Source organism: Pleurodeles waltl, chromosome 6 (genome assembly GCF_031143425.1).
Source record: "Pleurodeles waltl isolate 20211129_DDA chromosome 6, aPleWal1.hap1.20221129, whole genome shotgun sequence".
Taxonomy (NCBI): domain Eukaryota; kingdom Metazoa; phylum Chordata; class Amphibia; order Caudata; family Salamandridae; genus Pleurodeles; species Pleurodeles waltl.
In genome coordinates, this window is record NC_090445.1 from 542,430,518 (window position 1) to 542,454,090 (window position 23,573).

At 43.4% G+C, this 23,573-nt stretch overlaps 1 protein-coding gene across 10 annotated transcripts in view; it reads right to left on the minus strand.

Annotated features, from left to right (window-relative positions):
• PTPN22 (protein tyrosine phosphatase non-receptor type 22) overlaps positions 1-23,573 on the minus strand; it is a 638,407-nt gene that overhangs the window by 12,808 nt on the left and 602,026 nt on the right. For 6 of the 10 annotated variants that reach the window (XM_069238708.1, XM_069238706.1, XM_069238704.1 and 3 more), the window contains one exon: positions 20,206-20,283. The exons of the other annotated variants lie outside the window; for them this stretch is intronic. In XM_069238708.1, the coding sequence (XP_069094809.1) occupies positions 20,206-20,283 (78 nt within the window). The remainder of the gene's footprint in view (positions 1-20,205; positions 20,284-23,573) is intronic. 10 annotated transcript variants of the gene reach the window in all.

Sequence of the window (23,573 nt, forward strand, 5' to 3'; positions counted from 1 at the left end):
AAGTGAGGTACCATTTTTATCGGGAGACTTGGGGAAATGCTGGGTGGAAAGACATTTGTGGCTCCTCTCAGATTCCAGAACCTTCTGTCACCGAAATGAGAGGAAAAAGTGGTTTTTTTGGCCAAATTGTGAGGTTTGCAAAGGATTCTGGGTAACAGAACCTGGTCAGAGCCCCACAAGTCACCCCATCTTGGACTCCCCTAGGTGTATAGTTTTTAAAAATGCACAGGTTTGCTAGGATTCCCCAGGTGCTGGCTGAGCTAGAGGCCAAAATCCACAGCTAGGCACTTTGTAAAAAACAGCTATGTTTTCTTTTGAAAATGTGATGTGTCCATTTTGTGTTTCCTGTCGCGGGCGCTAGGCCTACCCACGCAAGTGAGGTACCATTTTTATCGGGAGACTTCGGGGAACACAGAATAGCAAAACAAGTGTTATTGCCCCTTGTCTTTCTCTACATTTTTTCCTTCCATAGGTAAGACAGTGTGTAAAAAATATGTCTATTTGAGAAATGCCCTGAAATGCACATGCTAGTATGGGCACCCTGGAATTCAGAGATGTGCAAATAACCACTGCTTCTCAACACCTTATCTTGTTGCCATTTTGGAAATACAAAGGTTTTCTTGATACCTATTGTTCACTTTTTATATTTCAGCAATACCCGGTATACGATGAAAACCCATAGCAAGGTGCAGCTCATTTATTGGCTCTGGGTAACTAGGGTTCTTGATGAACCTACAATTCCTATATATCCCCGCAACCATAAGAGTCAGCTGACGTAACAGTATATTGCTTTAAAAAATCTGACATTGCAGGAAAAAGTTACAGAGTAAAACGTGGAGAAAAATGGCTGCTTTTTTCACCTCAGTTTCAATATTTTTTTTATTTCAGCTGTTATTGTCTGTAGAAAACCCTTGTAGGATCTACACAAATTACCCCTTGCTGAATTCAGAATTTTTTCTACTTTTCAGAAATATTAGCTTTCTGGCATCCAGCATTGGTTTCACGCCCATTTCTGTCACTAACTGGAAGGAGGCTGAAAGCACAAAAAATAGTAAAAATTGGGTATGTCCCAATAAAATGCCTTAATTGGGTTGAAAAGTTGGGTTTTGTGATTCAAGTATGCCTGTTCCTGAAAGCTGGGAAGATGGTAATTTTAGCACCACAAACCCTTTGTTGATGCCATTTACAGGAGAAAACCCACAAGCCTTCTTCTACAGCCCTTTTTTCAAATTTTTTTTTAAAAAAGTAACATTTTTGCTGTATTTTGGCTAATTTCTTAGTCTCCTTCAGAGGAACCCACAAAGTCTGGGTAGCTCTAGAATCCCTACGATGTTGGGAAAAAAGGACGCAAATTTGGAGTGGGTAGCTTATGTGGAGTAACAGTTATGAGGGCCTAAGCGCAAACTGCCCCAAATAGCCAAAAAAAAGGCTCGGCACAGGAGGGGAAAAGGCCTGGCAGCGAAGGGGCTAATGATCCATTGTTTGTTTGTTTTTTTGTGTTTTTTTGTAAATGAATACCTCTCTTTTTGAATGAAGAGTAACCGAGAGTGAGGCGAACTGGCACAGGAACCGCAGACACACCACACTATACAAAACCTCCACGTTATGGGCTGAGGCAGACATCTTATCCACTGGCTGACAGACTTGCCACGCATACATATATACTGCACCATCCCAAGCTCCTCTTTGCGCCCACTGGGTCACCTCCAGATTCAAAGATCTTGGTCTCCGGTTGGCCAAGAGGCTTATCAGTGTGAGATGGAAGTCACCTGACCCTCCATCCATGGAGGCCTGGCCATGATCGCTGTCTGTCTGGGTGCAGGCAGAGAATGTCGCCCTGCACAGAGAGGACAACTTGGGGCTCCGTGAGCATCTGTAGTAAAGTACCATCTTGCCTGGCATGTTACCCCCATATTTCACTGTATATATGTTGTTTTAGTCTATGTGTCACTGGGACCCTGCCAGGCAGGGCCCCAGTGCTCATAAGTATGTGCCCTGTACGTGTTCCCTGTATGATGCCTAACTGTCTCACAGAGGCTCTGCTAACCAGAACCTCAGTGGGTATGCTCTCTCTGCTTTCCAGATTTGTCACTAACAGGCTAGTGACTAAATTTACCAATTCACATTGGCATACTGGTACACCCATACAATTCCCTAGTATATGGTACTGAGGTACCCAGGGTATTGGGGTTCCAGGAGATCCCTATGGGCTGCAGCATTTCTTTTGTCACCCATAGGGAACTCTGACAATTCTTACACAGGCCTGCCACGTTATTTCACAGCCATTTACCACTGCACTTAAGTAACTTATAAGTCACCTATATGTCTAACCTTCACCTGGTGAAGGTTGGGTGCAAAGTTACTTAGTGTGAGGGCACCCTGGCACTAGCCAAGGTGCCCCCACATCATTCAGGGCAAATTCCCCAGACTTTGTGAGTGCGGGGACACCATTACACGCGTGCACTGTACATAGGTCACTACCTATGTACAGCGTCACAATGGTAACTCCGAACATGGCCATGTAACATGTCTAAGATCATAGAATTGTCACCCCAATGCCATTTTGGCATTGGGGTGACAATTCCATGATCCCCCGGGTCTCTAGCACAGAACCTGGGTACTGCCAAACTGCCTTTCTGGGGTTTCCACTGCAGCTGCTGCTGCTGTCAACCCCTCAGACAGGTTTCTGCCCTCCTGGGGTCCAGGCAGCCCTGGCCCAGGAAGGCAGAACAAAGGACTTCCTCTAAGAGAGGGTGTAACACAGTCCCAGCGACCCTCTACAAGCTCACATAGGTTTGGGGTCCATTTGTTGTTCGCATTCCACTTTTGGAGTATATGGTTTGTGCTGCCCCTATACCTATGTACTCCTATTGCAATCTACTGTAACTTTACATTGCTTGCATTACTTCCGTTTGCTATTATCTGCATAATTTTGGTTTGTGTACATATATCTTGTGTATATTTCTCATCCTCATACTGAGGGTACTCACTGAGATACTTTTGGCATATTGTCATAAAAATAAAGTACCTTTATTTTTAGTACTTCTGTGTATTGTGTTTTCTTATGATATTGTGCATATGACACCAGTGGTATAGTAGGAGCTTTACATGTCTCCTAGTTCAGCCTAAGCTGCTTTGCCATACCTACCTTCTATCAGCCTAAGCTGCTAGAAACACCTCTTCTACACTAATAAGGGATAACTGGACCTGGCACAAGGTGTAAGTACCTCTGGTACCCACTACAAGCCAGGCCAGCCTCCTACGTTGGTTGTGCAGCGGTGGGATAAGTACTTGTAACTACTTACCACTTTGTCATTTTGTACTTTTCATAAGAGAATAATATACAAAACAAGTTCAGTGTATGTACACCTAACCAAAAAGTTTTGCTTTTCTTCTCTCAAACTTTTTACAAACTTCTGAAAAGTTTCTCTAAACTTCTAAAAGTTTCCAAAAATGTAGAAAACGTTTTTTTTCTCTGTTCTTTAAAAAGTTCTGAAACTTTTTCTTTCGTCTCACTGTCTCTAAACCTTCCTTTATCATGTCTGATGTAGAGTCTGCTCTTAAAATGGTCAATACTACCTATGACAATTTAAATTACAAGAGCCTAAGGAGTCTCTGCTTAGATAGAGGTTTAGTGATAGGAAGGAACCCCACAAAAGAGTTTCTATATAACATGCTGATTGTGAATGATGAGTCCCAAGCAGGCACTTCAAATGAGAAGTTAATAGATGGCTCCCATTCTGACTCAGGGGATAACCTTGAGGGAGGTGGGGAGGTTTCTGTTCCAAATCTGCCTCTTTGCAGACCACCTAGCAATGCTGGTAGTAATAGGAGCTCCCATCATAGTAGGGATGTTTTTATTCCTGGAGGCCAGGTTGTTAGAGTCCAGTCAGTTAGGGACAGATCTCCCTCTGTTGTTTCCAATTTATCCTCTGTGTCCAAGCATTCCCAACCCACCCACCCTGAAGACAACATGTTAGAAAGGGAACTCAAAAAGTCGAGAGTGGAAGAGACCAGACTGAAGCTTAAACAGCAACAGCTGGCTCTAGACAGGGAATCCCTAGACCTGGAGAAGGAGAGGCAGAGATTGGGGTTTGGACCCCATGGTGGCAGCAATAGCAGTATTCCTGATAGCAATCCAGTTAGAGAGCATGATTCCAGGAATCTGCACAAGATAGTTCCCCCTTGCAAGGAGGGGGATGACATCAACAAGTGGTTTGCTGCACTTGAGAGGGCCTGTATGGTACAGGGGGTCCCTCAAATGCAGTGGGCTGCTATATTGTGGCTATCTTTCAATGGAAAGGGTAGGGATAGGCTCCTTACTGTTAGAGAAAGTGATGCTAACAGTTTTGCAGTTTTGAAGGATGCACTCTTGGATGGATTTGGCTTAACCACTGAACAATACAGGATTAAGTTCAGAGACACCAGAAAAGAGTCCTCACAAGACTGGATAGACTTGGTTGACTGTTCAGTGAAGGCCTTTGAGGGGTGGTTACATGGCAGTAAAGTTTCTGACTATGAAAGCCTGTATAATCCTATTCTGAGACAGCATATTCTGAATAACTGTGTGTCTGACTTGTTACACCAATATCTAGTGGACTCAGATCTGACCTCTCCCCAAGAATTGGGAAAGAAGGCAGACAAATGGGTCAGAACAAGAGTGAACAGAAAAGTTCATACAGGGGGTGATAAGGATGGCAAGAAGAAGGATGGTAAGTCTTCTGACAAGGGTGGGGACAAAACTAAAATGAGTCTTCATCAGGCTCACAAAAATCCTCTGGTGGGGGTGGTGTGTCCAAATCCTCTTCAAATCAAGTTAAAAAGCCTTGGTGTTATTTGTGTAAAGTCAAAGGCCATTGGACAACTGATGCCAGTTGTCCAAAGAAAAACACCAAACTTCCCACTACCACCACCCCTACTGCAACCTCTAGTGCCCCTAGTAATAGCAGTGGTGGTGGGAGCAAACCTACTAATAGCCAATCCAAGGGAGTAGCTGGGCTCACTTTTGGTGATTTAGTTGGGGTTGGTCTTGTTAGGGAGACCACAGAGGCTGTGTTAGTCTCTGAAGGTGCCATTGATTTGGCCACCTTGGCTGCTTTTCCCCTTAATATGGATAAGTACATGCAACTTCCCCTAATAAATGGTGCTGAGGTTCAGGCCTACAGGGACACAGGTGCCAGTGTTACCATGGTAATAGAGAAACTGGTACACCCTGAACAACACCTACTTGGTCACCAGTACCAAGTGACAGACGCTCATAACAACACTCCTAGCCACCCCATGGCTGTTGTGAATCTCAGCTGGGGGGGGGGATGGGGTTACTGGTCCAAAGAAAGTTGTGGTTGCTTCAGATTTACCTGTAGACTGTCTACTGGGGAATGATTTAGAGACATCAGCTTGGGCAGAGGTGGAGTTGGAGGCTCATGCAGCAATGCTGGGCATTCCTGGGCATATTTTTGCTTTGACAAGGGCTCAGGCCAAAAAGCAAAAAGGACAGGGTAACTTGGATCCTGGAACAATGGACCAAGTGCTCCCTAAAGCTAGGGGTAGCAAGGGTAAATCCCTATCCACTATCCCTCCCTCTACAGATGATTCTCCTTCTGAGGAAGAAGAATTTCCTCCCTGTGCAGAACCTTCACCAGATGAGCTGGCAGCAGACACTGCTGAGCTTTTGGTTGGAAGGGGGCCTGCCAGGGAAGAACTGTGTGTGGCACAGCAATCCTGTCCCACATTAGAGGGTCTCAGACAGCAAGCTGTCAAGCAGCAAAATGGGGATGTCAGTGACTCACATAGAGTTTACTGGGAGGACAACCTCTTGTACACAGAGGCAAGGGACCCAAAACCTGGAGCAGCCAGGAGATTGGTCATTCCCCTGCAGTACAGAGAGATCCTCCTAACTCTGGCACATGACATTCCTTTGGCTGGGCATTTGGGCCAGATCAAAACATGGGAAAGGATTGTCCCCCTTTGAAAGGGTAGGGGTTGACATAGTTGGCCCCCTTGACCCTCCTACTGCTTCAGGCAATAGGTTTATCTTGGTAGTTGTGGACCATGCCACAAGATATCCTGAAGCAATTCCTCTAAGGACCACTACAACACCTGCAGTGGCAAAAGCGCTCCTGGGAATCTTTTCCAGGGTGGGTTTCCCAAAAGGGGTTGTATCAGACAGGGGTAGCAACTTTATGACTGCATACTTGAAAGCTATGTGGAAGGAATGTGGTGTAACATACAAATTCACCACTCCTTATCATCCACAGACTAATGGACTGGTAGAGAGGTTTAATAAAACTCTCAAAGGAATGATAATAGGACGACCTGAAAAACTCAGGAGGAGATGGGATGTCCTGTTACCTTGCCTCCTTTTTGCTTACAGGGAGGTACCCCAGAAAGGAGTGGGCTTCAGCCCCTTTGAACTCCTCTTTGGGCACCCTGTAAGAGGTCCACTAACACTTGTGAAGGAGGGTTGGGAACAACCTTTAAAAGCTCCCAAACAGGACATAGTGGATTATGTACTTGGCCTACGATCCAGAATGGCTGAGTACATGAAAAAGGCCAGTAAAAACCTTCAGGCCAGCCAAGAGCTCCAGAAGCAATGGCATGACCAGAAGGCTGTTCTGATCCAGTATCAACCAGGACAGAAGGTGTGGGTATTGGAGCCTGTGGCCCCAAGAGCACTCCAGGACAAATGGAGTGGACCCCATCTAATTGTTGAGAAAAAGGGTGAGGTTACCTATCTGGTAGACCTGGACACTGCCAGGGGGCCCCTTAGGGTGATTCATGTCAGCCGCCTAAAACCCTACTATGACAGGGCTGGTCTCACCCTGCTCATGGCAACAGATGAAGGACAGGAAGAAGAGAGTGACCCTCTCCCTGATCTCTTCTCCTCCTCTGAAGAGGATGCTCTAGTGGAGGGAGTAGTGTTAGCAGATTGTCTGACTGCAGAATAGAAAGACAACTGCATAAATCTCTTTAGGACAATTTTCTGAACTCTTTTCAACTGTGCCTGGCACCACATCTTGGTGTGAACACACAATTGATACTGGAGACAGCATGCCTGTCAAAAGTAAAATCTATAGGCAGCCCGACCATGTCAGGGACTGCATAAAACAAGAGGTTCAGAAAATGCTTGATCTAGGAGTGGTTGAACCTTCTGAAAGCCCATGGGCGAGTCCTGTGGTGCTTGTACCAAAGCCTCACTCAAAATATGGAAAAAGGGAGATGAGGTTTTGTGTAGACCACAGAGGTCTCAATCAGGTAACAAAAACTGATGCTCACCCTGTACCCAGGGCAGATGAGCTCATAGATACACTGGTGTCTGCCAAGTATCGAAGCACCTTTGATTTGACTGCAGGGTATTGGCAGATCAAATTGGCTGAAGATGCTAAACCTAAAACTGCATTTTCAACTATAGGAGGGCACTACCAATTTACAGTGATGCCCTTTGGTTTGAAAAATGCACCTGCCACTCTTCAGAGGTTGATGAACACAGTCCTGCAAGGGTTGGAGGCTTCCAGTGCAGCATATCTTGATGATATAGCTGTCTTTAGCTCCACCTTGGATGAGTACCTGGTCCACCTTTGGAAAGTTTTGGAGGCCCTGCAAAAGGCAGGCCTCACTATCAAGGCCTCAAAGTGCCAGATAGGGCAGGGAAAGGTGGTTTATTTGAGACACCTGGTAGGTGGAGAACAAATTGCACCACTGCAGGGGAAAATCCAAACAATCATGGATTGGGTTCCCCCTACAACACAGACCCAGGTGAGAACCTTCCTAGGCCTCACTGGGTATTACAGGAGATTCATTAAAAACTATGGCTCCATAGCAGCCCCACTTAATGATCTCACCAGTAAAAAGATGCCTAAAAAGGTATTGTGGACAGCTAGCTGTCAGAAAGCTTTTGAGGCGCTCAACCAGACCATGTGCTCTGCACCTGTCCTAAAAAGCCCATGTTACTCCAAGAAATTAATTGTTCAAACTGATGCATCTGAATTAGGGGTAGGGGCAGTCTTATCACAACTGAATTCTGAGGGCCAGGATCAACCAGTTGCTTTTATCAGCAGAAGGTTGACCCCTAGAGAAAAGCGTTGGTCTGCCATTGAGAGGGAGGCCTTTGCTGTGGTCTGGGCACTGAAAAAGTTGAGGCCATACCTATTTGGCACTCACTTTATTGTTCAGACAGACCACAAACCTCTACTTTGGCTAAAACAAATGAAAGGTGAAAATCCTAAATTGTTGAGGTGGTCCATATCTCTACAGGGAATGGACTATACAGTGGAACATAGACCTGGGAGTACCCACTCCAATGCAGATGGACTCTCCAGATATTTCCACTTTGACAATGAAGACTCATCAGGTCATGGCTAGTCTTATTGTCCTTCGTTTGGGTGGGGGGGTTGTGTAGGAAAGTACCATCTTGCCTGGCATGTTACCCCCATATAGGTGTCAAGGCTGGGGAGGAGTAGCCTCCGCCAGCCTCTGGAAATGCTTTGATCGGCACAGATGGTGCCCATCTCTGCATAAGCCATTCTACACCGGTTCAGGGATCCCCCAGCCCTGCTCTTACGTGAAACTGGACAAAGGAAAGGGGAATGACCACTCCCCTGACCTGCACCTCCCAGGGGAGGTGCCCAGAGCTCCTCCAGTGTGTCCCAGACCTCTGCCATCTTGGAAACAGAGGTGTCTGTGGCACACTGGACTGCTCTGAGTGGCCAGTGCCAGCAGGTGACGTCAGAGGCTCCTTCTGATAGGCTCTTACCTCTCTTGGTAGCCAATCCTCCTTCCTAGGTAGCCAAACCTCCTTTTCTGGCTATTTAGGGTCTCTGCTTTGGGGAATTCTTCAGATAACGAATGCAAGAGCTCACCAGAGTTCCTCTGCATCTCCCTCTTCACCTTCTGCCAAAGGATCGACCGCTGACTGCTCAGGACGCCTGCAAAACCGCAACAAAGTAGCAAGACGACTACTAGCAACCTTGTATCGCTTCATCCTGCCGGCTTTCTCGACTGTTTCCAGGTGGTCCATGCTCTGGGGGTAGCCTGCCTCCTCTCTGCACCAGGAGCACTGAAGAAATCTCCGGTGGGTCGACGGAATCTTCCCCCTGCAACCGCAGGCAACAAAAGACTGCATCACCGGTCCTCTGGGTCCCCTCTCAGCACGACGAGCGTGGTCCCTGGAACTCAGCAACTCTGGCCAAGTGACTCCCACAGTCCAGTGACTCTTCAGTCCAAGTTTGGTGGAGGTAAGTCCTTGCGTGATTTGCAGCTTCTCCGGCTCCTGTGCACTCTTCCAGGATTTCCTTCGTGCACAGCCAAGCCTGGGTCCCCGACACTCTAACCTGCAGTGCACAACCAGAAGGTTGTCCTCCGGTGTCCTGGGACTCCCTTTTGTGACTTCGGGTGGACTCCGGTTCATTTTTCTTCTAAGTGCCTGTTCAGGTACTTCTGCGGGTGCTGCCTGCTTCTGTGAGGGCTCCGTACATTGCTTGGTGCCCCCTCTGTCTCCTCATCCAAGTGGCGACATCATGGTCCCTCCTGGGCCACAGCAGCATCCAAAAACCCTAACCGTGACCCTTGCAGCTAGCAAGGCTTGTTTGTGGTCTTTCTGCGTGGGAACACCTCTGCAAGCTTCTTCACGACGTGGGACATCCATCCTCCAAAGGGGAAGTTCCTAGTTGTCTTTGTTCTTGCAGAACACCAAGCTTCTTCCAACAGGTGGCAGCTTCCTTGCACCCTCAGCTGGCATTTCTTGGGCTCCTGCCCCCTCTCGACACTGTCGCGACTCTTGGACTTTGTCTCCTTGTCTTACAGGTACTCAGGTCCGGAAATCCACTGTTGTTGCATTGCTGGTGTTTGTTCTTCCTGCAGAATCCCCCTATCACGACTTCTGTGCTCTCTGGGGGTAGTAGGTGCACTTTACACCTACCTTTCAGGGTCTTGGGGTGGGCTATTTTTCTAACCCTCACTGTTTTGTTACAGTCCCAGCGACCCTCTACAAGCTCAACAAGGTTTGGGGTCCATTTGTTGTTTGCATTCCACTTTTGGAGTACATGGTTTGTGTTGCCCCTATACCTATGTGCTCCTATTGCAATCTATTGTAACTTTACATTGCTTGCATTACTTCCGTTTGCTATTATCTGCATAATTTTGGTTTGTGTACATATATCTTGTGTATATTTCTCATCCTCATACTGAGGGTACTCACTGAGATACTTTTGGCATATTGTCATAAAAATAAAGTACCTTTATTTTTAGTACTTCTGCGTATTGTGTTTTCTTATGATATTGTGCATATGACACCAGTGGTATAGTAGGAGCTTTACATGTCTCCTAGTTCAGCCTAAGCTGCTTTGCCATAGCTACCTTCTATCAGCCTAAGCTGCTAGAAACACCTCTTCTACACTAATAAGGGGTAACTGGACCTGGCACAAGGTGTAAGTACCTCTGGTACCCACTACAAGCCAGGCCAGCCTCCTACAGTATCCCATAGCCAATAACTGGGACGCTTTAGCAACTGACCTACAAGCAGCAATTTGTAACACCCTCAGCACACCAAAGGTATCGTTGGATGAGGATGCTACTCTAAGGGAGGGAGATTTGCCTATGCCCCCAGCCAGACGAGTCCCGTCAAGAAATGGCCCAGTACCACACACTCATCTCAAGCATCAGGCTAACAAATGTCACAACATTCCGACATCAGGATACAGCTATACTACTATCTAATTGTTTTGTGTCTTGTGAATTGTAATGAGGATATATGGTCTATGGTGGGATATATTAGAAAGTTAATGTACCTTTTTTAATATTGTTGTTATCATCATTTCTGTTCAGTGATGTAATGTTTTGTTTACTTCTGTTAATGAGCATTATGGTATCATGCAGCCTGGATATTTAATGTGATGCATACTGATTATTATCTCTGGATATTGAATCATAACCTTTTGCGAAACCAGAAAACTGTTAAGCACTGCACAGTTAAATTACAATATTGACACATGACTTACCTCTGTTAGCTATATGTGAACATCAACGTTTACTACTTCATTGTATCACTGATTTACGAAGCAATGTGTAATCTGAAGTTATAAAATGTATAAGGGGAAAAGAGGGAAAAATAACAAATGCAATCAACAGCTTTAAACAAAAATAAAGAAAGTATGACGAAGATCTGCTTGTTTGGAGTAGTCATCCGTCTCGTAGAAAACCTGATCTCGACCTAAAACACTGAAAACCCTGTAGAACTATTACCTTGTTGCCTCCTTTTTCCAAAATCATGGAACAAAAACCGTGTTAAATGGTTGTCAGTCACTTAGGGATCGTACTTTTTAAATATGTGTGAACATTTTCTACGTCCCTGCTTTCTTAGATTCGGCACATACACAATTGAATCTGCTTTATCTTTGTGCCTGGAGGACGTCAATAGCCAACTAATTTGTAGATTGGTAAACTATAAGGATTCAGCAATCACAGAGTTTAACCACTGCAGCTATTTTTTGCACTGTGCGATCTCTACTGAAGGGTAATGCCGCTCGACTGATTGTTAACTCACTGGCAGTCTAAGATACGGTCCAATTGTTGTACAACTCCAGGCCTCCTTCCTAGATTATCAGGCTGTTTAGACCGATTTGAATTTTGGTTTGCTTATTTTTATTGAATGAAAGCGTAGGAAAATCTTGTTAAAAATATGAATATCTGGCCATTAAAAAGTTTTAAGAATTAACATAGAGGTGCGGTGTTTATGATGTAAACCTCATACAAAGTGACACTATCTTTTAGATTGAAAATGTTGTTGTATTTAGTGGTTTTATCGTTTTATATGAAATTTATAATGCTTTTTATTAGTCGAACAAATAAAAATAATTAAGCATTGTATGTAGTTCGCACCGCTTAAGGTTCCCTGCTTTAAAAAGGTATCCTGCGGAGGGAAAGCAATCTAGTTTTCAGGCCCACATGCATCTAACTTCAGCTCTGATTGATTGCTGAACACTTTGTATTGAGCAAACAATCGAAATGCTTTCTTTCTGTTAACGTTGAAATTGACTTTTCGACTGATTTCGTCCAGTGGATTCCTATCGCCAGGATATCTTTAGGGACGGTGCAATTTAGAAATATATATATACATAAGTACATTTTCAACCTTGATTGTTATTAGAAGTAATGTATAGTATAACAAGGGGTATAGTAACGAAGTAGTGATGTTGTAGAGTTAACACTACAGTATTCTATGTCAGGACCGGAGGCTCCGATTATGCTTCTCTTTCTTCACTTTTTAATTTAACAGCAGCCAGTCAGAAACAGAAAAAAACTACATATCCCAAGCGTATACACAACACGTGGTACCCATAGAGGCAAACCCCCTATATAACGCTGGCAAACATGAAACAACTCCTCTTTCTTTGCTGCTTTGCAGCCAGGTAAGTGCTTTTGTTTTCTTCGTCATTGTATTACTACATGCTAGTGTTGTCATGGTTGTCAGGGCATTAATTGCCTGGGGTGCGTCTTTGTGCCTTCCAGAGGCGGCCAATTGGCTTGCGTCCTTTGTCAGTGGAGTGGCAGCAGGGGAGTGAGGATGTGCGGTGCTGACGCGCAGTCCTCTTTCTATTGTCACAGCTTTGATCTAGCGCGCATGTGCGAAGCCCGTGGTGCTTGTGAGCACGCTGAAACGCATGTTTTATCGTCTCTATTGCCTGCAAGCTGTGTTTTTCCCGTTTTTCGCAACAATTTTGCCACCGGCTGGGCCTGTTTTTTGATTGGGCAAAGCTCCCTCCACATCCTACCTGCTCTTTACCTTGTTATCAGGGCTGATGTTTTGCTGCTTTGGCCTGCATCACCCGATTTTCTGCTCCTTTGGAGTTTTTCTTGGTATCCAGTCAGCATGGCTGCTTATGATAATCAAGGGGGTGATGAATATTATGTGGATGATCCTGCTGGATCTTTTGAGCAAGACCTTGTCTACGCCTTAGATGCTGGTGTGCGTCATACAGTCAATCAAGCTTTGACTGAGGCTATCAGACCCATTAAACACCACCTTATTGGTTTTGCTGAGCAGCAGGGATGGGTGGTCCCCTCAGGGTCTCAGGCGAACAAAGATCCTTCCCTGTCTTGCGGTTTACAGGCCCTCAAGCAGGGTAAGAATCTGCATGCTGCTGACTTTGAGTCTCATCAGACCCCTGGCCAGGGATCATGACTATAATGCTGCTTCCACCCCGAAGTCTAAGTCCAAGGAGGATTTAGCTTCTTCCTCATCATAGCATTCCTCAGACCAGGGGGATGATCCCCCCGAAAGTGTAAAAAGAAGCCACACTACCAAGAAGAGTCTATTCCTGCTCCAAAGGTTCTTATTTTGAACTGGAAGACATTGTTCATCCCCGATCTTCCCTATGGTTGCCTCCAGCAGAGGTTGCGGACTATGTGTAATCCCACATTATGCATGGGTTTGAGAAGGAAGTTTGCTCCAGATTGCGTTCTGAATGTCCGAGACCTAATTTTCCCTCTAATGTGACAGAAACCCCTGAATGGAATCCTACTCTAGTCACATATTTGAAAAAGTTTTCAAAGGACCCGAAGAAGGGCATAGATCGTGCCTGGCATGGTTGCCAGGACAAGTTCTTGGACGTGATTGTCCCCTTGACCAAGATTTTGGAACTGGGATTTCAGGGCAAGGATTCTGGGGACTCCATCGACCCTGATGTTCTGGTGGGTTGGGCTCAAAGGACCCTGTGCTTTCTGGGGAATGCTAATTGTGCGATTTCCAATTAACGCCCTGGATTCGGCAGGCAGGGTTTTCTTCCCTGAAGGAGTAACCTTTTCTATTTCCAGTTGTACCAAGTGAAATTTAAAATCGGTTTCCTATCCTAGTTTTGTGGACAATCCAAAATGGTGTGTGGTACAATGTCTGAGAGCTTATGAGGTGAGTACGGAGGAATTTTGTTCTTATATGTGGGGTCAGTTGTTGATTTCATTGGTTAAACCTTATCATCCTGTTTCCTCTTCCACTTTGGCTAGATGGGTGTGCTGGCTTTTGTGTGAGTGGCATTGATATTTCTAAATTTGGCGCCCATGCCACTAGAGGGGCCATGGCCTTGAAATCTTTTGCCTAGGGTTCTCGTTTAGAGGACATTTTAGGGTCAGCAGATTGGTGTTCTGCATCTAAATTCAAATCGTTTTATTGTAAGCCTGTTGTAGATATTGCTTCTGTTGTTGTGGGCCAGCTTTAAACAAGCATAATCGGAGCCTCCGGTCCTGACATAGAATAAAAAAATGTTTAGCAATTGTGTGAAGAATTTTAATTTCTATTAAGGACACGGAGGCGAGGATTATCCCACCAGCACTGTTAAAGTATAATTTGGTTAATATTTGATTGTGGTGTTCATTGTTTCATTACAATGTTTATTACAGTATTTTCAGTATTTTTTCCCCTCCCTGTTACTGTCTATATGATTATTTTTTTCCTGGTTCAGCTTTATGCCTTGGTTTCTTTTCATTTCCTTACAGGTACTGAGAACAAATGATGTGTGGAGGTTTCCAGTGTTTTTCTCTGGCCATGGAAATGGATCTAGAATGTTTCACTGTTCTTCGTTCTTCATCTTGATCTTCAGGGTTGCTCCTCTACGTTTCGATTGAGTTCTCTCAGCTTTTGTTTTATGGACTCAAATTGACTTTTCCTAGGTGTTTGAGCAAAGAAAGAGGAGTTGTTTCATGTTTGCCAGCGTTATATAGGTGGTCTTCCTCTATGGTTATCACGTGTTGTGTGTACACTTGGGATATGTAGTTTTTTTCTGTGTAACTTTCTGATTGACTGCTGTTAAATTAAAAAGTGAAGAAAGAGAAGCATGATCCTTGCCTCCGTGTCCTTAATAGAATTTAGAATTCTTAACACAAATGCTAAAAAATGTTTTATTGTTTTGTAATTACTGATGAAAGCTTTTACAGCGCCCTACAACGTTAAAACACTGAGTAATGCAACACCATAAATACAGGCAGACTTGCCAAATTGTTAAGAGAACTAGAAAAGGGACAGAGCCCCAGTATCTGCACTATTTTATGGCTAAAACACTCCAGCTGTAGAATTATTGCTTTAAAAGCCCTGCACTGTCTTTGGGTGCAAGAAAGAATACAGTTTGGAGTAACTTTGTACCACCCATTAGGCACTGTATGACCATAGCAATGGCTACATCTCAAATATCATCAAATCCAAATTCTGCTATCCCACCTCACACTCAAGACTGGCAGCCAAAAATCTCCTGGCAGTTTGCCCAGCAAAAAAGCACAAACAACGTTGGGGTAGAACCTTTTGCATACAAATACGTTTGTTTTGGGACCTTCTCCACCTCCATCTACAATTGCAAGGCAACTTACTATGATTCTTCAAAGTCTGAAAATCTTTGTCTTCTGTCTGCAACCCTGCCTTCCCATAAGAGAAAACGACGGAACCACAAGCTCTTTAGGTCTCCTGCAATGACAACCTTCCTCGTATCTCTTCAAAAACTCAGAACCAGCTAATAAATGGTATGAATACATACAAAACCTGAATTGTATATTTAGGTTTCTCCACATCCTAGTGGAAATGCACATGACAACACGCGCCCCTTGACTCCTACAAGAGACAACAGTGATAGCACATTACCTTAAACCACGTAAACAGCACCGTTCCTACCTTATTTATCCACTTTTTAGGTTTGACAAGCACCGTTAGCTTTTGTTGTTGCCATATCCAAAGCACAAAAACATAACAAAGACCTATATACAGAAAGGGGTTATCGGTCAGCCCACTTCAGTGACTGCCTTATTTGGGTGTGTCCATCGGCTTGTTTGAAGGGCCATTCACTTCCTGGATCTGTCCTTGGCATTTCGCAGATGTTTACATTTTTCCTGCTTAAATGTTGCATTCACGATTGCTGAGTGGTCTGGCCATAGACGGAAGAAGGGAAATTCTAGAAATGTTGGTTGGTAGGAGGAGCCACTAACAGCTAGAGATTCCCCTGTCATAGTATTCTGCGCGGTCACTGGCGCATCAGATTTTCACTCCAACCCAGATTGCTGTCACTTTGAGAGTGGAGAAGGTGTCATCGCCTCATGCATTCTGGGCACCACTCCATTGTTTCTAAGATATTTACTAAGCATAGAGGAGAGGTTGCCTGTCTGTTGGCAGCCCACTCCCCACAAGCACCCGACCAAAATTAAGGAAAAATGCAGTTATTTTTTTATGAATCGCATTTTCATTTCGCTCATAACAGATGCTTTGTTCCTAAGACATTTAGAACTATCACCAAATGAAAGTCTTTGAAACATTGCATTCAATTTTATATGAAGAAAAGACCGCTAATGTTAAGGTTTTATACAGATACTACGCAATGTGCATTTTTTTTAAACCCACTGTATCCATTTATATTTGCTAGATGACCATGCTGTTCATCCGTGGGCATGTTTGAAGTATGTGTACTTTTCTGTCCTTCTATGGTGGAGCAATGCTTGCACTTCTTGGTCTGATCCACCAGCTCGTCCCTTTAAGAATTTCAGCCTCTGGCTTCTGCATTGAGTGCAGGGTTGTTCAATTTCTACTACCCTGTCAGATACGATGTGGACTGGAAATTTGCGCTGTATGATGCGAATCTTCTGCCATGGCAGGCAGGGGGTGACTCATGCCTGCCACAATGGAGGGAGCCTGCATTCTCCCCTTCCACTTGCATGTATTGGATACATGGTATTAAGAGGAGGTAAGAGAACTCACATACTGGGCAAAATGAAAGAGGCAGTCATTATATATTTCAAGAGTTCAGTTCTGTGGAGGGAATTCCCCTCTATATGTTGGTGAGTAGAGTGATAATCGCTCACATTTTCAGACACATTTGTATGTATGTTGGAAATCTGTTCTATAGCATAGGAATTTAGAAAGGTCCCAATTGCATGTGTTTCTCTTTAAACTGGTTTTAACTTTTCAGCTAACCATACTTTGTGTTCGCCAACTGTTATTTTTGTTTTTCTCATTTTAAGTGTGGCCAGTCAAATCAGGACTAGCAAAAGGCTAAACACTCGAGTATGGGCACTGCGAAATGGAGACATGAAATATGTCTTGCGGCAGCCTTCTTGCTAACACAATTTCTTACATGTCCCTATTGCCTACTTTCTGACGTTCTGTTCTTCGTTAATACTTTGATAGAAGAGGTTTTAGCTCTCAGTGGCCCAGTAGAATATATTCATTTTTTACACCATGGGGTTATGTGTTTGGTATTCACACATTCTATGCAGTTGAGTAAGCAACAGCGGTGCATTAGGACTCATATGTCATATGTCACCCATTCAGCCAGCTCTCACTATTTAGCCATTACACTTTGGCTGCTGTTTTGAGCTCCTGGTTACTGTGGTAAAAATGAAAATATAGGTGTCATGCAACGTGCTCTTGACGAAAAATCTAGGACTGGCTGAACTTATTACAAATGTCAGGAGACTAGGCACCTTTAAGCTAGGAGGCAGGCTGATTAATTCTTGCAGGGTGTTAGGTGTTGACGCTGTGTGTGCCTGCGGGTACAAAGCTCAAAGAAGCTGGACAATTTTGGGGTTGTAACTGACTGCAACACTAACACAAAAAAACACAACTACACAGCAAGATATATAGATGCAGAAAAATAGGCTTCATCGGTAGCCATTCCACCTCAATAGAGTGTATCCGGATTCTGTATTTAGACCTTGAAAGTGTTTCTGATGGTGTACTGGACAGATCGGATAGGAATGGTAGTCCTTTTCCCTGACTCTGCCAAAGAGGGTATCAATGGCACACCCTGAAAATAACCAGAGCCAGCTATGGTCTTCTGGTAAGTGGTTTGACTACTGAAAGGTGTGCTGGTTCTAGGATTGATGACAATGAAGTCTTTCGGCTCACTCGTTAGTCTGGGCTTCATTATAGGATTGTACTTCATCGTAAGATTGAAGTTGGCAATGTTTTTAACTGCTTGTTCTATTTTGGTCGCTGTTATCATTGTCTTTTTGTGGCAGTCACAGCAGGGATGGGGACTCCGACTTCAGACTTTGCTTTTAATTGTGGTGTAGGTACTTTATCAAATAGCATTTTATGCCAGAATCCCCAGTAGTCGGGCTTTCCTTCTTTGTTAGCTTCACTGTTCCTAATCATTATATCGTCTTTTAGTCTTCTGGAATCTGAGTCTAACGCATTTAGGAAGGGTGTTCGGAGCACCTGTACCTATTTGAGAAAAGTAGCAACCATCCAACATCCAGTGGCTGAGTGGGGTCTGATGTGAGACCCACAGGGAGAATGTGTTGCTTGTCTGCCATGGTTCAAGGCGATTTTACTGAGGGAACCTCACTTTTTAATCTTCCCTAGTCAAAAGGTTCCTGCAGTGAAATATCTTAAAGCATTTTCTAAAGTTTGGTGAACAGGATGGTACACCTGCCATGGCCCCTTGATTTTAGGTCTGGCTATGATCAGTTTTAGCTGGATACCAGTGCTTAAGTTAATACAACAATTCAGAAAACAAATTACAGAGAGGGGCTTTGGGTTGGCCCCTTTAATCATTGACATGTTTGGGTCAGTCTCCTTTTGCCACTGCTTGCTTTGAAGTTTTTGTGGGAGTGGTTGTGAGGAAGGTTCGAATTAGCAAAGTTGCTGAAAGCTAGAAGGCTGTCTGTGATGGTACACAGCAGGCCCATTAGAATGTGCACATTTCAGGAAAGGTACACATTCAGTTGAGTACATAACCAACTCTAGGTTGCATCACATTGGAATCAATTGGCCTTAATTTATTGTTCCTGTCACCTGACGATATGCTCATTTGCTCTGTCTGCAAAGAGGTTCAACCACCTTAGATACTGTGGTTCATAAACACAGAAAGAAGGTTTGTGATGTATGGTTTGTCCTTTGAATTATTCCAGAACCATGGAATGCTGGTATTCGACAATTAACACCAACCTTTCGAGACTCCACACTCATAGTGACTCCCACTCTACCCAGAGACTTAGAACACAAGCTTTCTAATCTATATCAGCAACTGTAGTTGGCACATGTACTGGCATCAGCAGGATGCTTGGAACACAAGTTTCCCAATGCACTCAAGCTGCGTTATACGCGGTGTACTGAATAACCACAGGGGTTGCAAGAGCTAGCATTGGAAAGTAGATGTGTAAATTTTGGAGCGCACTTATTTAGAAAGCACTGGAGGACCGATTGACTGTCTGAAAAATAGAAAAAAGATATTCCTTGAAACGTGATCTCTTTGCAGTAGGACCTTTCCTGCGTCTCTTTTCTGTAAAAATATTGTTGCTTTTATGTGCCCAAGGTTTGCTAGCAAACTGAAAATATTGCTATGGGAGCACACATGGGTGCTGAGGTGCTGCTTAGTTTATTTGTGCAATGCAAGTCTTTGATTTTCAGTATATGATACCAGAGCTTTTCCAAAGTTTCTGTGATACTGTTAAATTATTCACATTTATACAGCGCTAGTAACAATTGTTAAGACATCGCTGTCCTTTTGGAAGGTAAAATCTCTCTTTCTTGCACTCTGAATTCAGATATGACTAAAACATGTTTTGCCTGCAGAGATTTTAAAGGACAAACCTTGATATGTGACATATTAGAACAAGCGGGCAATATTGACTGTGTGTCACTAGCAGGAAACCGTATCCTTCAACTACTACCTAGACATACATAGACAAAACATACTCACTTCAGTGGAGGTACGCAAAAGTTTATCTCGCAGCTGTTATGCTCATGAAAAACATCTGCGTCTCTGTCAAACTAAAGAAAACAAGCATTCCCATTGCTAATTTGTCTGACTTACAAATGCAAGCCAGAGCTATTGGCTTGTTACCCAATAAATGTAAAGAGGACACTAACACAATGTAAAAAAATGTGAATCATGTCGACCAATAGAAATATTAAATTTAGTGCTCAATCCTAGTAGACCTTCGCTACCTGACATAATCCTAGATAACTCAGTCTTAATCTTGTGACTACCAGTTAAATCAGAGGACTTTAAGGGCCTGATTACGACCTTGGCAGATGGGATACCCCATCACAAATGAGACAGATATCCTGCCTGCCATTTTACAAGTTCCATAGGATATAATGAAACTTGTAATAGAGTGACGTGATATCCATCACATTTGTGATGGAGTATCCAGTCCGCCAAGATCATAATCAGGCCACAAGTGTTTTTTGTAATAAAAAGTAGAAAACTAAATAAATAAATAGATTGAACTTACCAAAGTTTAGAAAAGACCTTGACTGATTTGATTGTGAAGAGTCATTTGGTTTGACCTGTGAGGGTGCATTACACATGCCTAAAACAAGAACCATGTAAGAATCGAGGAATCATTAGTTCAGTCAGATTATTCCATTTGTTTGTATGTGGCTTCATTGTTTCAAATCAAATTGATATGTGATTAAATCTAACACAGCTTTCTTTAACTGAAAAGAAATAGATCCCAGTGCATACAGACATGTGTAAGGCTATTTGCTGTCTTAGCCAGAGACATTTTGCTGCCCTCTCCTTAAGCCTTGGACACATACTTGCTGCCAAACACTAGTGCTGCCCAAGGCAGCTGTCTGGTGTGACCATGCTATAAATGATGATTCTCCAATTAACATGCAGAGAGAATTGTGATTTCATTGAAGACAACAGATGCTATCATGCATAAATCCTTTATTGCTGCCCCAACAAGTAGCCCTTTAAAGAACAAACATACATCGTAAAGAAAAATATTCCATTGTGGAACCCTGGTACAGTATATGTATTACCATAACAACAACCACCTTCCTCTTTTAGGTGGTGAAACAAGGCCAACAGGATACATCTAAACAGTGGTCTTTTCCAATTCAGAGTTATTCCATATGGAAGAAAGATAGTTTTAAAGGATTGTTGCAAAATAAGATATAACAGAATAGAAACCAAAACACATTTAGCCAATTTCCAAAATAAGACATAACAGAGTGTATACCAAAGCACATTATTTCACTAAAACGCATTCATTCATTCACTCTTTTCTTTTTTTTAAACTTGCTATTTCGTCAACAAAATAATTATAAATACCTTATCCCACCTAAAATAAGAAACACAGGGTGAGGTGGGTGGGTTAATGATATTCTCCGTTGTCTTTAATGAAATCGAAATTCTCTCTGCAAGTTAATTGGAGAACGTTCATTTCAAGAACAGAGGCTATCACTATGCATGTTTAAAACTGTCTACTATTAAGCTACTTATGTGATTCACTGGTCTCAAATAAAGATTTGCGAAGGTGTTAGCATTCGACCAGTGCACCGCTTTAAGGATCTCAGAAAAAGTACCACCAGCCCAAAAAACCTTACTGGCCATAGCACCTCTTCCTGAATGAGCATCAAAATGTGATGAGCCTATGCCTGCTTCACTCATTATTGCTCTAATTCACCGCCATGTATGGTTTCACATAAGATATCAAAAGTTGGTCTTCACCATGAGGTCTAAACTCCAGCTTTTTCTGCTCATACACGTTCATGCAACTCACCACACATAGCTTGGAAGGTCCTGGAATATAGGGTAAAAGACATGATGAGACATATTCTTTGTCCTTTTCCAAATGTCAAAATGAGCACCATCTGATGAATAAACCTGGTTACAAACTTCCAAGAGTTTAATATCAGAAACCCTTCTGAACAATATTAAACAGAGAACTGTTGCCAATTTCTGTGAAATTTGTCTTAAAGAAACTCCAAACAACTTATGTGTAGGGGATCCTCTAAACTTGACCAACAACCCCATGTTTCTAAATTGTTCAGATGGGCTCCCCACCCAAAGAACTGGCATGCGTCTCCAAGGTAAACTCTGGAACATTTCTAAAAATTGCTTTGGTGTTCTAACGCTCTAAACATTCAACCACCGTACAAATCTGAACAAGCCTCTGGAAACAGCTCTGTTGGATCCGCTCACCAAAGGCCTTTGTGTAAACCAAACATCTTCAGTCTCTGGAGAGCCCTGTAATGCAGGCGACCTGGCAAAATAGCCTGAATTGAGGAGGACAGAAGGACAATTATCCTTGTTAGATCCCTGACAATCACAATCTCCTTTCCTAAAACATGTCTCACCTCCTTTCTTATCTTGTTTATCTTGGTCTGAGGTAAAAGAAGTTGAGCTTGTAGTGTATCTACCTGAAATCCCAGAAATTCCTGTGACTCACTTGGAACCAAAACCGTTTTTTCTAAATAGATAATGAATCCCAGGCTCTCCAAGAGTTCCCTTATCAATTTTAAATGTTCCAGAAAATCGGACTTTTCCTGACTCGTCAACAGAATCTTGTCCAAATAAATTATCAGTCGAAGTCCTCTCCCCCTTAAAAAGGCCACTACAGGTCTTAAGACCTTGGTAGAACACCACGAAGCAGAGGGAAGACCAAAGGGAAGACAACAGAACTGGTACAACACTCCCCTCCATCTGAAGCACAGGTATCTCTGCAAAACTCTCTGCCATCAGAATTGTAAAATATGTGTCCTTCAAGTCTAGTTTCACTAGCCAATCCTTTTCCTGCAAAACATCCCGTAACAGATGGATCCCTTGCTTTTCAATCTTGAAGTGATGGTAGAACAGATATTTGTTTAGTTCTCTGAAATTTATAGCTGGGCGCCATCCCTTGTCCTTCTTTTTTACTAAAAATATTATCCTCAGAAAACCATTGTGTGAGCCTGCTACCTCCACTAATGCACCCTTTTGGGAAACCTTCACATCTACTAGGTTCATTCTCTCTTTGTCGAAGACAGTTTCTGAGGTTGAGATTTCTGAAAAGGAACCTTCCAAAAATTTATGCTGAAACCTCATATGGTTTCTAGAATCCAGGGATCGTTTGTTATATCTTCCTGTCTGCAAATGAACACTTTCAACCTTCTGGCAACTTTTACTAGGGAAGGACTAATACAAATTGATTCACCTACCTTCAGAGATTGAACCATACGATCTTGACTTTCCTCCTCTAAACCTCGATCTTCCCCTTTGTGGATAAAAACCTGGTGAGGTCTGGAAACCTCTGCCATAGCTCCTGGAAGCTTGAGTGTACAGGCTCCGTGCATAGAATTGGGACCTGCCAGCCTTTCCAAAAACACGTGCCCCAAACATATGTCTTAAATTATACTGGGCTTTGCTTGAATTGGTAAAGATGGGGGCATACTTGCTTAACAATTTAATGAAATCTTGCCCAAACAGAAGGCCTCCAAGGTCTTATCCTCAAAAGAATGGCATTCCTTCTTTCAGTTATGAGGGATGTGTTGGCCTTCCCCAATATACAAACTGCCCTCTGGGTCCAACCTCTGAGGAGCTCCAAATCTATCTCAGTGTCATTCATTTGTGCCTCCTCTGCCATATCTAAATATTTATCCAAAGGCCCCATAACATGAAGTAGAAGGTCCTGACATAATTTCAGCCACCGTTCTAGGCCCTTCCTTGGATTCATGCCAAATTTAAATTGGAACTGATCAGTTCCAGATCCAGATTTTGCGTCAGACATGCTTTGTCATCAATGACCCGTCCAATGGTCTTGGACATTCAACCCTCATCAAGTTGCTCTGCTGCCTTTCAAGGGGTGTCCTAACCCACTGCTTAATAAATCTC